The sequence below is a fragment of the Pongo pygmaeus genome, chromosome 11 (assembly GCF_028885625.2).
Source record: "Pongo pygmaeus isolate AG05252 chromosome 11, NHGRI_mPonPyg2-v2.0_pri, whole genome shotgun sequence".
Taxonomy (NCBI): Eukaryota; Metazoa; Chordata; class Mammalia; order Primates; family Hominidae; genus Pongo; species Pongo pygmaeus.
The window spans coordinates 124,330,737-124,349,070 of record NC_072384.2 but is presented as its reverse complement, the minus strand read 5'-3'; the positions used below and the strand labels follow the sequence as shown (position 1 = coordinate 124,349,070).

The 18,334-nt window shown below is 42.2% G+C and overlaps 1 protein-coding gene across 2 annotated transcripts in view; it reads left to right on the top strand.

The window, feature by feature from the left end:
* AP1S3 (adaptor related protein complex 1 subunit sigma 3) overlaps window positions 1-18,334 on the top strand; it is an 81,836-nt gene that overhangs the window by 23,070 nt on the left and 40,432 nt on the right. The window contains exon 1 of one of the 2 annotated variants that reach the window (XM_054477060.2): window positions 17,378-17,398. The exons of the other annotated variant lie outside the window; for it this stretch is intronic. Within the exon in view, the coding sequence (XP_054333035.1) occupies window positions 17,393-17,398 (6 nt within the window). The 5' untranslated portion in view covers window positions 17,378-17,392. Of the gene's footprint in view, window positions 1-17,377; window positions 17,399-18,334 lie in introns of those variants that run through there. 2 annotated transcript variants of the gene reach the window in all.

Sequence of the window (18,334 nt, the reverse complement as noted above, 5' to 3'; positions counted from 1 at the left end):
CATTTGATTTCAGAATTAGGTGATGCCTGAGAAGCAGAAAGTCCAACCCCTTGTCATTTTTGCCACTTTATTAAACTTCTTGTAGTGGACATGGTCTCTGCTGAGGCTGCCGGCTATGAACTAGATGGGGCAGAACAGAAGGTGAAAGGCAGAGAACAGCCACGTCCCATTGTTAACACAGAAAACAAAGAACAGAGTGTGAAATACCTAGTGATGCCAGCCATATCCACTGAGGCCTCTTCCCACTGTTTTTTCTCTTACTTGCTTCTTGAAGTCTTTCTCCCAGAGTCACAGAAGGTTAGGGCCACTCAGGGTTGGAAAGCTCCTGCCACTTCCATTTTCTGAAGCCACTGGTATGTGAAAAAATGAAGGTAGTGTGGAAACAAGGTTATAAATATTGGGGCACATCTGACGCTAGTTGGTGGCACATTTTAAAGGCTTGTGCTTAACAAGTTAATGAATGTGTCATTTATAAAATACTGGGTACTTTCATTTTGCCTTCTGCAGAATGTTTTAAGGATTTGTAAAGATGCATGGGTCCACTCACTGTGCATGCCAGGAGCTTGGGCTGGGAATAGGACAAGTTCTTATTGATGTATAAAGGACGTCTCTGTCTGTTGGCCTCATTGGGGTTTCTCTGTGACAGCCTAAATAAGGCCATGATTCTAAGCGTGGGACCCTTTGTGGATGTGAGGGCTGCGCCTCCCTTCTTACCCCTTTCACTCAAGGAACTACCTTCTATTCTGAGAATGATTTGTTTGTCTTTGCTATCCCATGTATTGGTGTTCAACTTTTAGAAAATGTCTTATGAAGGGATAGAGGGGCTGTGTCAGAGTGTATTTAGCTCAGCTATGTTCTCCAAACAGGCCATAGTTTGTAAAAATATTCAGAGTTGGGGATCTGCTGCCAGCCTGCCTGGCTTCTAAGCCCAGTTCTACCACTTATAGCTGTGTGACCTTGGGCAAATTACTTAATCTCTCTGATCCTCAGTTACCACATTTTAAAAGATGGAAAATAATTGTTATCCTCCTCATGTGTTTGTTGTGGGGATTAAATGAGGTAAAATACTTAGCACAAGACGTGACATGTAGTGTACAACAGCAGTAAATTAATATTATTTGGCACGGAGAAGCTGAACACCATCTCCCAGGCGTAAATTTCAAAAGGCACACTTTGAAAGTCATAGGAAAATTGCTCACTAAGGTTTCAAAATGGCATATGTGGGCCAGGCATGGTGGCTCACTCCTGTAATCCCAGCACTTTGGGAGGCTGAGTGGGGGTAGATCACTTGAGATTAGGAGTTCGAGACCAGCCTGGCCAACATGGCAAAAACTCTTCCCTACTGAAAATACAAAAATTTTTATTATAAAATACAAAAGCTGGGCGTGGTGGCACATGCCTATAATCCTAGCTACTTGGGAGGCTGAGGCAGGAGAATCACTGGAGTCTGGGAGGTAGAAGCTGCAGTGAGCTGAGATCATGCCACCTCACTCCAGCCTGGGCAACAGAACAGGACTCTATCTCAAAGTAAACAAGAAAACAAACAACCCCATACAAAATGGCATACATGAAACAATAATAGAAGAAAAGTGATTTTTGATTGTTTTTATTGACAGTTTTGAGTTCCTTACTTACTTTTGTAACTTCATTGCACATTCCTGATTTACTCTTTCTCTCTCCCTCTACTACTGAAAAGGGAGATGTGGCACTCAAAGGCAGTGGTTTTTCAGGCCAGGCTTTATGGAATCCCTGAATACCTTCCAAACTCTCTTAAATCAGAGTAGCTCAAATTTTACATTTTATTCTTCATAATTAAGTTTTATTTTTTAGAACTAGAGTTTCCGTGTTTAGAAAAAAAATCCCCAAAACATAAAAGCCACTTCTCTAAGAGCAAGGAGTTGGAAAGGGAACCAAAATTTACTGCTCTGACATTTTATAAAGGCTCACATGCTGGCTGGGTGCGGTGGCTCACACCTGTAATCCCGGCACTTTGGGAGGCCAGCGCAGGCTGATCACCTGAAGTCAGGAGTTTGAGACCAGCCTGGCCAACATGGTGAAACCCCATATCTACTAAAAATACAAAAATTAGCCAGGTGTGGTGGTGCGTGCCTATAATCCCAGCTACTTGGGAGGCTGAGACAGGAAAATCACTTGAACCCAGGAGGTGGAGGTTGCAGTGAGCTGAGACTGTGCCACTGCATTCCAGCCTGGACCATGGAGTAAGACTCCGTCTCAAAACAAAACAAAACAAAACAAAACACACAAACAAAAAAAGGCTTACATGCCTGCATGCATAAATGGAAGAAGATCTGGGTCAATAAATGTGATATTTGTGTTATTCTATAATATTTGGCTTCTGAGAAGTATGTAAAACAAATGCTTTGTGACTACTGACCTGAGAATCCCTCTCTGGATTCCAGTATTTTGAAGAATATATGGTTATCATTGCCTTGTGGATAAAGGTCTAGTGTCAGATAGTTAAAGTTGAACCTTGGGAATCATCTCACGTTCATCTCCCTGGAGATGCTGGTCAACTTACATAAACATGTAGAACTGATTCTTGGCAAAATCTGGGCTTCTGACCACAGTTTATGCCACTGTACCAGATTGTTTCCTATGGCCATTATTTTATCAGCTCAATAGTAAACAGGCAGAGAATAAGCAGGCCTTAAGACAATTATAGGACACCTAAAACCTACCAAATCACATATTTTGTTTTCTACAGTGTGTGTCCAAGAGTCCCCAAGACATAAATACAACTTCCAAGTCTCAAATAGCTGTTGAATCAGAATGCCCCCAGCATTGACAGTTGTATTAGATGGAAATGTTAAAAATGGGGCCCAAAACAACCTGATGAAAAAATGGGCAAAGGGCTTAATAGATATTTCTTTTTTTCTTTTTCTTTTTTTTTTTTGAAATGGAGTCTTGCTCTGTCACCCAGGCTGGAGTGCAGTGGCATGATCTCTGCTCACTTCAACCTCCACCCACTGGGTTCAAGCGATTCTGCTGCCTCAGCCTCCTGAGTAGCTGGGATGACAGGTGCTCACCACCACACCCACTAATTTTTTGTATTTTTAGTAGAGAAGGGGTTTTGCCATGTTGGCCAGGCTGGTCTTGAACTCCCGACCTCAGGTGATCCGCCCACCTCGGCCTCCAAAAGTGTTGGGATTACAGGCATGAGCCACTGCGCCCGGCCAGATATTTCACTAAAAATACAAAAAATTAGCTGGGCGTGGTGGTGGGTGCCTGTAATCCCAGCTACTTGGGAGGCTGAGGCAGGAGAATCGCTTGAACCCTGGGGGCAGAGGTTGCAGTGAGCCAAGATAATGCCACTGCACTCCAGCGTGGGCAACAGAGCAAGACTCTGTCTCAAAAAAAAAAAAAAAAAGGTTACGATGTTAAATTTCTCAGACTTTACCACTCTATAGTTCATTCATGTAGCCAAAACCACTTGTAATTCGAAAGCTGTTGAAATAAAAAAAAGATGGGAAATTTCATGTTACGTATATTTTATCACAAACAAATTTAAAAAATTTGAAAATTAAAAAAATTGAGCCAAAATTTAAACCATAATAAAAAGATGATGCACTTCTTAAAAGAATGTTACAGTAAATGAGTCTGTAAGAGAGGAATCTTTTAATACCATAATGATTTATTAAAATATAAATAGTAACTACCTACTTTATTAGGAGTTTTCCATTCATCACAAAGTATTTGTTGAACATTTTCTGCATAGTATTTTTTTTTTTAAGTGGGACAGCACATCTTTGCTTTTAGGTACGCAGACCTTTGTGTGTTGTTTCTAGAAAGGAAATAGTACTGCTTCTCTGGGTCAAGTGCAAACTGAAGAGTAATATATTTAGAAAATTAGATTACAAGGCTGGGCACTGAGGCTCACGCCTGTAATCCCAGCACTTTGGGAGGACAAGGTGGGTGGATTGCTTGAGTTCAGGAGTGTGAGACCAGCCTGAGCAACATGGCAAAACCCTGTCTCTACAAAAAATACAAACATTAGCCTGGCCTGGTAGTGCATGACTATAGTCCCAGCTACTTGGGAGGCTGAGGTGGGAGGATTGCTCAAGCCCAGGAGGTTGAGGCTATAGTGAGTGGTGATTGTGCCACTACACTCCAGCCTAGGTGATAGATGGAGACCCTGTCTCAAAAAAAGAAAAAATTACAAAAGAGAGAGGGGTAGGCGTGGGGTCACGTGTCTTTTTGTTTTCCCCCATCATATATTAAGCCACTTAGTCTAAATTTTCACTGGCTCAGCTGTGTTTTGCTTTTGTCAAAAGACAACTGTGTTTGAGGTCAGGATCCCCAGATTCTTGTCCTGAACCGTTTAATAAGCCACGTAACTTTGAGTAGAGGCTTCTCCCCAGAACTGTGAGGGACAAACATCATTGCCCCATGGAGCGCATATTATAGAGTGTAGAATAATGGCAATACATAAAAAGTAAAATAGGCTGGGCACGGTGGCTCACGCCTGTAATCCCAGCACTTTGGGAGGCCGAAGCGGGTGGATCAGGAGGTCAGGAGTTTGAGACCAGCCTGACCAATATGGTGAAACCCTGTCTAAATTACTAAAAATACAAAAATTAGCTGGGCGTGGTGGCGTGTGTCTGTATTCCCAGCTGCTCGGGAGGCTGAGGCAAGGAGAATCACTTGAACCTGGGAGGCGGAGGTTCAGTGAGCTGAGATCGCGCCACTGCATTCCAGCCTGGGCGACAGAGCAAGACTCTGTCTCAAAAAAAAATAAATAAATAAAGGTGAAACAGTGCATTTTATATAGGGTGGTCAGGGTAGGCCTTACTAAGTAAGAAGGGGTTTTTGCTTTTTTTTTTTTTTTTGAAATGGAGTCTCACTCTGTCCCCCAGGCTGGAGTGCAGTGGCGCGATCTCGACTCACTGCAACCTCCACTTCCCAAGTTCAAGCAATTCTCTGCCTCAGCCTCCCAAGTAGCTGGGATTACAGGCACCCACCACAACGCCTGGCTAATTTTTGTATTTTTAGTAGAGATGGGGTTTCACCATATTGGTCAGGCTGGTTGTGAACTCCTGACTTCAAGTGATCTGCCTGCCTTGGCCTCCCAAAGTGCTGGGATTACCGGTGTGAGCCACCATGCCCAGCCAGAAGTGGGGTTTTGAGCAGATTCAATGGGGGTAAGGGAGGGGCTCATGAGATATCTGGGGGAAGTGTTCTGAGCAGAAGGCATAGCTAGTGCAAAGGCCCTGTGGTCCGGTGAGCGAAGGGAAGAGTAGATGATTTCAGAAGTCATGAGGGGGCATGTTGAGTATGGCCTTGCAGGCCATGGTGAGGATTTGGCTCTTTCCTGGAGAGAAGTTTTGAGCAGGGGAGTGACCTGCCCTGACCAAAGAGAAATCTAGCTATTATATTAATAACAGATTGTAAGGGAGCAATTCTTGAAGAAATTGTTATAATGTTCTTAATGTGGTCTCTTCAAACTTCCCCAGCTAGTCCATTTTTATTTATTTTTTTTAGACGGGATTTCCCTGTGTCATCCAGGCTGTAGTGGAGTGGTACAAACACAGCTCACTGCAGCCTCAACCTCCTGGGTTCAAGTGATCCTCTTGCCTCAGCCTCCCAGTAGCTGGGACCACAGGCATGTTCCTCCATGCCCAGCTAATTCTGTAGAGATAGGGTTTCGCCATGTTGCCCAGGCTGGTCTTGAACTCCTGGGCTCAAGCGATCCACCTGCCTCAGCTTCTCAAATTGTTGGAATTACAGGCATGAGCTACTGTGCCCAGCCAAGCCTGTTAAATTTTATTGAAAAACAAAGTGTTGAGTACTCTGAAGGAAACTGAGTATTTATAAGGAAATTTAGTTGCCAGATTGTTTTCTAGTGCATTAGTCTAGTGTGTTCTAGTCAATATGCCACAGAGTATCAAAAATTAGAGGTCTGTTTAGGTCTGCCTAATGAAAAGATGGGTCATTTAAAGTTAGGAATGATACATTCTACAACTTTATAATATAAAAGTGATGGGAAAGAGTCCTTTCTTCTGCAGTGTTTCAGGTAATTTATGGATTGACCAAAAAAAAAAAAAACCATCCCTGCCCTAACATGTAGCATTGGATTCAATCCCCATTACTTAGCCTTGAGTTCTAAGCTTGTCAGAAGGGAGGGGCCCTCCCAGAGGAGTGGGGCAGTTCTCTGCAGCCCAGCTTCTCTGGGCCTGCCGGGTTAATGTTGCCTCACGTCTGCCAATGATGTTGTTGAGCAAGATAGGGTTCTCCTTGAAGCTTGAAGCTCAGTGCTGACCATGTCACCTCCTGCTCTGGGGCCTTACTTCACCATTTAGGAAGAACTTATACCAGCTCTGTTCACTGTTTGTATAAATCAATTTTTGTACTGCTATAAAGAAATACCTGACAGCCTGGCCAACATGGTGAAATCTTGTCACTACAAAAAATACAAAAATTAGCTGGGCATGATGGTCTGTGCCTGGAGTCCCAGCTACTGAGGAGGCTGAGGTGGGAGGATCACTTGAATCCGGGAGGTGGAGGTTGCAGTGAGCCAAGATCGCACCACTGCATGATCACACCTCTGTCACAGCCTGGGTGACAGAGTGAGACCTTGTCTCCAAAAAAAAAAAAAAAAAAAAAAAGAAATGCCTGAGACTAGGTAATTCATAAAAAAAAAGAGGCTTAATTGGCTCATAGTTTTGCAGGCTATACGGGAAGCATGCTCCACTTCTAGGGAGGTCTCAGGAAACTTAAAATCATGATAAGGTGAATGGAGAGCCAGACATCTTATGTGGGGCAGCAGGAACAAGAGAGAGAGAAGGGGGGTGGTTCCACACACTTTTAAAACAACCAGATCTCGTGATAACTCCCTCACTATCACAAGAACAGCACCAGGAGGATGATGCTAACTCATTTATGAGAATCCAGCCCCCATGATTCAGTCACCTCCTACCAGGCCACCTCTAACACTGGGGATTTCAGTTGAACATGAGATTTGGGTGGGGACACAGATCCAAACCTTATCACTCTGATTAAAAGAATGCTTGCAAATACTGGGCTCTTTCTTGACCCAAACCCAGTATCAATAAAGCCCTATTTTATTGAGTGGGGTGTGTTGAGGCAGTGTCCCTGAATAATATCTATTTCTAGCTGTCCAGAATTCCAGAAAGCCCAGTTCTTCCCTTCCTGTATTGGAGTAGCTACTGTATTGTGTATTTTTCTCTCTGTCTCTCTCTCTTTTTTGAGACAGGGTCTTACTCTGTCACCCAGGCTGGAGTGCAGTAGCATGATCATGGCTGACTACAACCTCTATCTCCCAGGCTCAAGCGATCTTCTTGCCTCAGCCTCCTGAGTAGCTGGGACTACAGGTGTGCACCACCATGCCTGTCTAAATTTTTGTATTTTTACTAGAGATGGGGTTTTACCATGTTGCCCAGGCTGATCTCAAACTCCTGGGCTCAAGCAATCCTCCCGCCTTGGCCTCCCAAAGGGTGGAATTACAGAGGTGAGCCATTGTGCCCAGCCTATTTTGTATTTCTCTAGCAATCTTTAATTAAATTTTTAAAAATTGTGACAATGCATAATTATTGTAGAAAATTTAGAAAAAAACAGAAATGTAGAAAAAAACCACCTGAAATTATGCTCTGGGAGAGCTATTGCAATGTTGTTTATTCTATTAATTTTCTTCTAAGATGTTACAAAGATAAATATGAACAAAGCTGAAATAATTAGGACCCCAAAAAGAAAGTTTATGATCTCAATTTCTCACACACACACACACACACACACACACATATGTTTATATCTTAAGAATGTATACATATTCTAAATATTGAACGTATAAAGGTAACTTCTGACTGCAAGAAAATAAGAGGACAATCTAATTTATGTCATATACAGCTAAAATGACACAAAAATAATCCTTTGTTGGCCAGGCGCGGTGGCTCACACCTGTAATCCCAGCACTTTGGAAGGCCGAGGTGGGCAGATCACGAGGTCAGGAGATGGAGATCATCCTGGCTAACGTGGTGAAACCCCGTTTCTACTAAAAATATGAAAAAATTAGCTGGGCGTGGTGGTGAGCGCCTGTAGTCCCAGCTACTCGGGAGGCTGAGGCAGGAGAATGGCGTGAACCCGGGAGGTGGAGCTTGCAGTGAGCTGAGATCCTGCCACTGCACTCCAGCCTGGGTGACAGAGCAAGACTCCGTCTCAACAACAACAACAAAATCCTTTGTTTATATAAAAAAGTGAAATGCGACCATTCCTTTCACACGGCATGCATTTGCATTTCCTGACGTGATTACCAGGAGGTGTTATTTGGGCTTGGTGCTTTCAACAGTAAAAATGTGATCATCTACTGCACTGGAACTTGTCTAGTTTCTTTTTGACTTGACAAGGCTGCCTGCCAGAGAGGTATGCAGTTTTTCTCGTGTTTGACCCAAGTTTGGCATTATATTTATTTTTCTAGAAGTTGAGAGTCTGATGTTCTTTTTAGTTCTCTTTCTCTTTGTAATTTGGTAAAATATTTTCTTAGTAGAGTGCCAACTCTGGTGACATTTTTGTTTCTGCACTTGACCAATTAGTGTTAGGAATGGAGGTTTCTGGTATACTCAGCCTAGCGAAGGCACAGAACATATTTAAATTTAACCTCAGAATAATAATTATTTGTAAAAGTCCTGAGAAAATTATAATTATGTATAATACATGGGTAAAAAAGAATAAAGCAAAAGGAAAAAATAACCGAACTCACTGAAACTTCAAAGCAAAGCAGTTTGAGGATCAGCCTTCAAGAAATGCCAGCTATTTCAAAACACATTGTTTAAGACGTATAAGAAGTTAGACATAGTTCTGAACTATAATAAGGCTTTAGCACATATTTGTTAAAGTAAATTAGAATGGTGTTAGATAAATATATAAAGTACCTGGTGGATGATTTAGCAGAATAAATTTTTAGACTAAATTTTGTCTTGACATCAGAAGTGTAGCATTGTATGTTATAATTGAAAGGCAGGAAACATAATCTTCAGAAGTATTTTGGGAAATTGTACATAACAATTTTTTTTTTTTTTTTGAGATGGAGTTTCGCTCCTGTCACCAGGCTGGAGTGTAATGGTGCGATCTTGGCTCACTGCAACCCCTGCCTCCTGGGCTCAAGCAATTCTCCTGCCTCTGCCTCCCAAGTAGCCCGGATTACAGGTGCCCACCACCATACCCAGCTAATTTTTGTTTCTTTTTTTAGTAGAGACGGGGTTTTATCATGTTGGCCAGGCTGCTCTCAAACTCCTGACCTCAGGTGATCCACCCACTTCAGCCCCTCAAAGTGCTGGGATTAGAGGCATGAGCCTCGGCGCCTGGCCCATAACATGTTAAAGCTGCAGTGGTCACTATTTCATTCTTCCTAAGCCCGCTGATGAGTTTTTAAGGCTTCTGTCTAATGCTGTCTTTTTCTTTGCTGTGCTATTCTGAGGCAACTTCATTTCTGCTGTTGTTTCTCTGTAAATATTTTCTTACAGGTTATTTTCATTTGACTCATGGTTGTATGTGTGTAAGTTTTAAGCCTAAATCATTTCTATTGTTAGTTTAAGGTGTTTTTCAACTAAATAGGACCAGATCTGCCAATTCCCTGTAACACTGCTGCAAAATTCAGTCTTTTCCTAAATGTAGATATTTGAGCTGGACGCCCAAACATAATTTGCAGATTTTACCATTAATATCCTTACTAAAAACACTCTCCTTCCTTTCATTTGATCTAGAAGACTCTAGTAATTTCTAGAAACCTCTTTTTTTTTTTGAAACAGTCTCTTTCACTCAGGCTGGAGTGCAGTGGCATAAACATGGCTCACTGCAACCTCCACGCCACCATAACCTCTGCCTCCTAAAATCAAGCCATCCTCCCACCTTAGACTCCTGAGTGGCTGAGACTACAGGCATGTGCCACCATGCCTGGCCTAGTTTATTTAAAAAAGTTTTTTTGTAGATATAGAGTCTCACTATATTGCCCAGGTTGGTCTTGAACTCCTGGGTTCAAATGATCCTCCCACCTCAGCCTCCCAAGGTGCTGGGATTACAGGCATGAGCTACCATACTGGGCTGATCCTCATCTTTTCTATCCTCCTGTCATTAGAATCAATGACCTGGAAAACTAGAAGAAAGGAAATTCTGGCATTGGCAAAGCAAGTGTGCTTACTTGAGGGTGCATTGTGAAGTTAATTAGTGGATACACCCCCAGGTTGGCAGCAAAGATCTGTAGCTGCTACTTTGGAGGGTGTGGGATCTGTGCTCAGCCACTGCCTGGCTGGTGGCTTCTGTCTTGCTGGAGCCAGGGTTAGGACCTAAATTTAAGAGCACGAAACTAGCCATCAATTGGGAGGTTCACATGTCTAGCTTTACCTGACTCTCATTCACACTCATTTTTTTCTTTGGAAAAGGTGCATTGTTCAGCCTGTGAAATCAGAGATGGAGGGTAGGGTGGATTGTATAATTCAACATTCTACTTAAGTCTGAAAAAAGACATCCTTGCACTTTACATTTGTGCTGTCCACTTCACCTTTCAAAGGTCAGGAAAATTGCACTCATTATTAAGTACCTTTTGTAATTGATACTCTCATCTTTTTTTTTTTTTTTTTTTTTGAGACAGAATCTCACTCTGTCGCCCAGGCTGGAGTGCAGTGGCGCGATCTCGGCTACTGCAAGCTCCACCTCCCGGGTTCACGCCATTCTCCTGCCTCAGCCTTCCAAGTAGCTGGGACTACAGGCTCCCGCCACCACGCCCGGCTAATTTTTTCTATTTTTTAGTAGAGACTGGGTTTCACAGTGTTAGCCAGGATGGTCTAGATCTCCTGACTTCATGATTTGCCCTCTTCGGCCTCCCAAGATACTTCCATCTTTATAGTTCCTCTACCTTGTTTTAGTGACTTCAGATTTCCTGCATTATTTTCTAAACTCAGGTGTACAATTTTCATCACAAAGGCATTACGTGACCAGCCATCCTGGGACTTTTAAGAACAATTTTCGTTGAGCACATCACCTTTACCACCATGCTAAGTACCATGCTGTTAGGAAAAACCAATGAGTTGTTGCATGAAGCAAAAAGTAATGACATATGGAATTTTGAGCAGTAACATTTAGTAACACTAAAATTGTGCCATGAAATTGGGACATTAAAAACCTTACTAGTAGCATTTTGCATACCATTTTAGCTCCTCTTGACTCATCTTGTATATAAGTTAAAAAATTAATTGGCTGTGTTTGAGTTTGAATAAAGCTTTAACTTTCTGAAAGAGTGAATTTATAAGTAAATTTATGACCTGCTTGAATATGGAAGATCTTGGAGCTGGGGTGGATTGCCTTCATTAAATAGAAGTAATTTATAAGAAGAAAAACAATACTTCTTACTCAGTTGTTGGTAGATATATTTATGTCTGTTTACACTTGCTAACATCATAAAAATTTAAAATTGCTTTCAACAGGGTTCAAGCAGTCATAGGAAAAGGTTGTTCTGTACTATCAACTATACTGAAATTTTCATTGCTAGAAATGTTCAGATTTTAACACAATTAAGTTAATTGTAGTAATGGAAAAATCATCTTACTTTGGTTCTACCATATATTGATTTATGTAGCCCAGGATATAGATTTATTGCAGTTTCACTACAAAAAATGGTTGACTGTTCAAAAAATATTCCCAGATTATTTGGTTTCCAGAAAGTTACATTTTTTTGAGAACTGTGAACCATGGGGTAGAATCAAAACTCCTGAGAAAATGCCCCTTCCTGAAACCACTGATGAAACTGGTAACAATTTATTTCACGCTGTGATCCAACATGTTTCAGAGTAAATGAAAGCAAAGTACACTATTAAAAGTTTGGTTTTGGTGCGTTTGGGATTTTTGTGGTGATTTGTTAAAGTTGTTTAAGAGCTCTTGGCCAGGCATGGTGGCTCACACCTGTAATCACAACACTTTGGGAGGCTGAGGTGGGCAGATCACCTGAGGTCAGGAGTTCGAGACCAGCCTGGCCAACATGGTGAAACCCTGCCTCTACTAAAAATACAAAAAAATTAGCTGGGTATGCTGGCAGGTGCCTATAATCCCAGCTACTCGGGAGGCTGAGGCAGGAGAATTGCTTGAACCAGGAGAATCGCTTGAACCAGGGAGGCGGATGTTGCAGTGAGCCAAGATCGCACCACTGCACTCCAGCCTGGGCAATACAGTGAGACTCTGTCTCCAAAAAAAAAAAGTAAAGTTGGATGCTTTCTTAATAAGGAAGAAAGCCCAGCAGACAGTGACTGTACCTTCCTCCCCTCCTTCCTTACCATCCTCCCATCTCATTTCTCTTAGAAACAGGGATTTCCCTGCCAATACAAGATCTGTTTAGTTATCTTAAAATCTCAAAGGAAGTAATGGCTCCTCCTCTCAATAACGTTCCAGACCCTCAGTAGAGATATCTAAACAATCTTTTCTAAGTTCCTCATCGCTCTCTAGGAAGAGATAAGGGCCCATGTTTGATCAAGCTAAACTAGTTAGATGGCCTCAGATATCTTTTGCAAAATGTTTACAGTTCAAAAACTTTGCTTAGAGCTTTTTCTACCTATTTTATTGTCACTTCTGTGATAAATGTAATACTAGTGACGCAGAATGACTCAGTACTAGTGTCATTATTGTCTTCAGTTGAATTTTTATTTCTTCTATCTTGGTCTCTGTAAGCCTAGGCCTTTTGGGTTCTCTGCTTGTTTTTATGATAGGCACAGAAACCGTTAGTATTAGATGGGGCAGAGGGAGCTTTAAGTGTTACTCTCTCATGGGCCGGGTGCAGCGGCTCACGCCTGTAATCCCAGCACTTCGGGAGGCCGAGGCTGGCAGATCACTTGGGGTCAGGAGTTCGAGACCAGCCTGGCCAACATAGTGAAATCCCATCTCTACTAAAAATACAAAAATTAGCCAGGCTTGGTGGTGGGTGCCTGTAATCTCAGCTACACGGGAGGCTGAGGCACGAGAATTGCTTGATCCCAGGAGGTGGAGATTGCAGTGCCACTGCACTCCAGCCTGGATGACAGAGTGAGGCTCTGTCTCAAAAAAAGAAAAAAGAGAGTTACCTTCTCATATGGGTGGTTCAATATCATAGTGACTTTAAAAGTGGGCAAGGCCAGTCTAATTGGTGCCAGTGTATATCTCTTTGCTTTCTATTCAAGGAGGCAATGTTGCATTGCTGTTTAGAGAATGGGTTCTGGAATCAAAGCCCAGCTCTGAAACCTTCTAGCTCGTGGATCTGGAACAAGGTACTTAAACTTTTTTAAGCCCTAGAGTCGTTATCAAGTGGGAATAATAATAGTATCTACTTCTCATGGTTACGAGGAAGATTAAATGAAGTACTGCGTGTAATATGCTTCTTCCATGTTGTCTGACGCATGCCCTACATGTGTCAACCATCGACTATTATACATAGGTCTCTGGTATTAGCAAAAGACTTCTCTGGTTATAATTATTTGCGTAACTGGAAAGAATGAACAGTAGGGGTTTTAGCTTTGGTGGATGAGAAAAATTGTCAGATGCTAAGTGCAAATAGCCTTGGGCTGGGAATGTGGAGATCATCTTAATTCTGCCTCAGACTGTACCACTGAAGGTATAATCAGCAGGTCTCTGGGCCTTGATTTCTTCAGTTTTCTTTCTTCCCTATTTGTATACTTTTATTTCCCTTTCTTGTCTTATTGCATTAGCTAGGACTAGTATGATATTGAAAAGCAGTAATGAGAGAGTTCATCCCTGCCTTGTTCCTGATCTGAAAGGGAAAGCTTCTAGTATATTACCATTAAGTATAATGTTAATTGTAGTTTTTTGTAAATGTTGTTTATCAAGTTGGGGGCATTCCTCTCTATTCCTAGTTTGCTAAGAAGTTTTATCATTAATTGATGTTCAGTTTTCTCAAATGCTTTTTCTGTATCTGTTGATATAATCATGTGATTTTTCTTTTTTAGCCTGTTGGTGTGATAAATTATATTAATTGATTTTTTTTTTTAAAGAGACAGGGTCTTGCTCTGTCACCAGACTGAAGTGCAGTGGCCTGATCATAGCTCACTGCAGCCTTGAACTCAGCTTAAGTGATCCTCCCACCTCAGCCTCCTGAGTATCTAGTACTACAAGTGTGCGTCACCATGCCTGGCTATTTATTTGTTTTCTGTAAGGATGGGTTCTCGATATGTTGCTCAGGCTGGTCTCAAACTCCTGACCTCAAGTGATCCTCTTGCCTCAGCCTCCTGAAGCTCTGGGATTACAGATATGAGCCATCATACTTGGACTACATTGATTGATTTTTTTTCTTTTTTTTTTTTTTATAGACAGAATCTCACTCTGTTGCCCAGGCTGGAGTGCAGCTCCACTGCAGCCTCCGCCTCCTGGGTTCAAGCAATTCATCTGTCTCAGCATCCCGAGTAGCTGGGATTAGAGGTGTGTGCCACCATGCCTGGCTAATTTTCGTATTTATAGTAGAGATGAGGTTTCACCATATTGGTCAGGCTGGTCTCGAACTCCTGACCTCAAGTGATCCACCCTCATTGCCCCACTTCGGGAAGTGCTGGGATTACAGGTGCGAGCCACCACACCTGGGCATACATTAATTGATTTTTGAATGCTGATCTAGCTTTGCATCCTGGGATAAATCCCACTTGCTTGTAGTGTGTAATTCTATTTATATATTGTTGGATTCGAATTGCTAATATTTTGTTGAAGATTTTTTTCACCTACGTTCGTGAGAAGATTTCTACAGTTTTAGGATGAGAAGTGTTGTACCAAATCAGCTTTATTGTCCTTTCTAATGCTAGAATTTTGTGAGTCTAGGAATGAGTTATTATTTCATTTTAAATACCTCACTGTGGTAGATACTAAATAAATATTTGCTAAGTTGAATGGAATCTGCTGACTTTATCTTTGGAATGTAGATGATCTGGTTTTATAATATTGAGTTGTAACGAGATAGAAAACAACAGTGATGATTTTTGAGATTAAAAATAAAAGGCATAAAATTCAAAGCCAGAGATATATGGTGGATTACTTTGCTAAGCTGCCATAAGGAAGTACCATGAGCTGGGTGGCCTAAACAACTGACATTGATCATCTCATAGTTCTGGAGGCTAGAAGCCTGGCAAGAATGGTTTCTCCTAGGAACTCTCAGAGAGAATGGGTTGCTTGCCTTTCTCCTGGCTTCCGGTGGTTTAAGGGCAGTCTTTGGTGCACCTTTGCTTCAGTTGCATTACCCCAATCTCTGCCTTCACCTTCACATGGTGTTGTGTGTGTGTGTGTGTGTCTAGGCCCAAATTTCCCTTTTGTATGAGTCCACCAGTGACAATGAACTAGGGGCCCACCCTACTCTAGTATGACCTCATCTTAACTAGTTACATCTGCAATGTCTATTTCTCTCTCTCTCTCTCTCTTTTTTTTGAAATGGAGTTTCACTCTTGTTGCCCAGGCTGGAGTGCAGTGGTGCAATCTTGCTCCATGCAACCTCTGCTTCCTGGGTTCAAGTGATTCTCCTGTCTCAGCCCCCTGAGTAGGTGAGATTACAGGTATCTGCCACCACACCCAGCTAATTTTTGTATTTTTAGTAGAGATGGGGCTGCACCATGTTGGCCAGGCTGGTCTCAAACTCCTGACCTCAGGTGATCTGCCCACCTTGGCCTCCCAAAGTACTAGGATTATAGGCATGAGCCACTGCACCCAGCTGCAACATCTATGTCCAAATAAGGTTGAATTCTGAAGTACTGGGGGGTTAGGACTGTAACATATGAATTTAGGGGACACAATTCAATTCATAGCAAGTGGATTATTCTGTCCTTTCAGTGTAACTACCTGTCTATCCTTCCTTCCTTCTTTTCTTCCATTAAATTTTACTGTGCCATACAGGTGGATGGATAACAGACAGACAATTTTATGAGGAATTGTCTTTATAGAGAGAATGTTCACATTTCACGTAAGTGGCTACTTAATAATTCATAGCAGTTAACCTTTTATTCTGCAGGTTACTTGTAGCTGGCATGGACTTAATACAGGTCAACAGTTTGTTTCTGTGTCATTCCATTTTTTTCCCCTTATTGTTGTTCCTCTCATCCTGTTCTTCCTAGCTCTGTTCTGCCCCCTCAGATCCACTTAATTTGCCTTTCCCTGAACATTTCACAGTAGCTAGTTCTGCCACCAGATGGTGTGCAAGGATTAGGAAAATAATGGAAATATGTTGGTCAGTGTCTTCTCAACATTTTATTTCAGGAAAAAGGCTGACATGACAGGCCTACCTGAGATTCTGAGATCGACAGCAGGCAAAAAATGACATTCTGAGATTGTGGAGATTTAAATTTTTTATATAAATTTTCCTCTCATTTATCATAGAAACCTGAGCTGGCAATCTTGAGGGGAAAAAAAACCTATGACATTTGATGTATATATGTAAATGAGAGACTTTGACCTCAGAATAGATTTGACAGTAATATTAGGCTGAGATATGGAAGCAAGGTTCTTGGGTCAGAGGACCACTTCCTCAAATAGGTAGTCTCAGAAATCACAGAAAGGAGAAATCTCTTGAGCCAAGCAAAGCTGTAGAATGTTAGTGCGATGAGGGACTCCAGCCATCATCTGATTCAGCAGCCTCAAATGAGGCCTGCAGCCAAACAGAGCTTGCAGACCACATCCACACACAGTGTGCTTTGTTTAGCTTGAACAAGGTTTTATTTTATTTTATTTATTTTTTTTGAGACGGAGTTTCGCTCTTTGGCCCAGGCTGGAGTGAAGAGGTGTGATCTCGGCTCACTGCAACCCCTACCCCCTGGGTTCAAGTGATTCTTCTGCCTCAGCCTCTCACGTAGTTGAGATTGTAGGCACCTGCCTATAACCATGGCTGGCTAATTTTTGTATTTTTAGTAGAAACGGGGTTTTGCCATGTTGGCCAGGCTGGTCTCGAACTCCTGACCTCAGGTGACCCACCTGCCTCAGCCTCCCAAAGTGCTGGGATTATAGGCGTGAGCTGTGTCAGCCTGAAGAAGGTTTTATTATTATTAATTGACAATGTTAAGACAACCCCAATATTTCACCTAATCATCCAGATTTCAGGCTTTTGGGAAAAAATTCTGAAGAGTTAGCAATAGTGATTGACATGTTTTTCTTGGCCACACTTGACTATGGCAGAGTTGTGGCTGCAGCTTTTGTTGGAGCTTGTGATTCATAGTTGCTGCTCTCTCCTCCACCCCCTATTGTATGATGCTGATCTTTACCCTTATTTAATATGTTACCTGCCTCTGCCCAGCCTGTGAAAGACATTTGGATATGTGACTTGGCTCTCCTATTTCTTGGATGAAGACATGAGGTCTGGAGAGAGAGACGAGGGATGTTGGTTCAGGCCACACCTGCCTTCTGATCCCCACTAACTGGTGCTATGACTGTGAGTAGAAACTGGTGGGAAAAGAGTGAAAGTGATTCACCTTAGAGGAGTGATGCAGTACAATTAAGGAATCAGCAGGGAAGATGAAAACTCAAAATTCAAAATTCTGCTGCTGCCACTCAATTATAGAAAAAGACGTTAGAGGACCAGGCGCCGTGGCTCATGCCTGTAATCCCAGCACTTTGGGAGGCCGAGGTGGGTGGATCACCTGAGGTCAGGAGTTCAAGATCAGCCTGGCCAATGTGGTGAAGCCCAGTCTCTACTAAAACTACAAAAATTAGCTGGGCGCAGTGGCGGGCACCTGTAATCCCAGCTGCTCGGGAGGCTGAGGTGGGAGAATCGCTTGAACCCAGGACCCGCTGGAGGATGCAGTGAGCTGAGATTGCGCCACTGCACTCTAGCCTAGGTGACAACAATGAAACTCCATCTCGAGAAAAAAAAAAAAAAAAAGGATGCTAGAAGAATACACACCCATAAGTGAAAAAATGGGGAACCCTGAAGTAAACAGCTTACAGGGAACTTGAATAAATACATGAAAGACCATTGGTCAGTGGTCAAGAGAAAGAAAGGAACTCCAGGTTACTCATCTGTAAGTATATCCCTGCTGTTTCTGGGATAAACTTATTATTTAAATAATAATAATGGAAAGGTGATTGATGAGACCAGGCGATTAAGGAGACAAGGTAAGTAAGTCAGCTAGACAGCAAATAGTTTGTTGTGAAAGTACTTCTGGGGTACTTGTGAAATGGCTGTCAGAGGCTCTTTCCATCAGAACATGGAAACTGTTAGTGAAATAAATAATGGGGTAGTAATGGGATGATTCTGAATGGGGAAGCAGAGATTGTTTTTGCCTGCCTTGATGAAGATAAATGGGAGTATAAATGTGAGGGGCTGGCCCCTGGATAATTTATTTTATATTAATTAATTTTTTTTTCG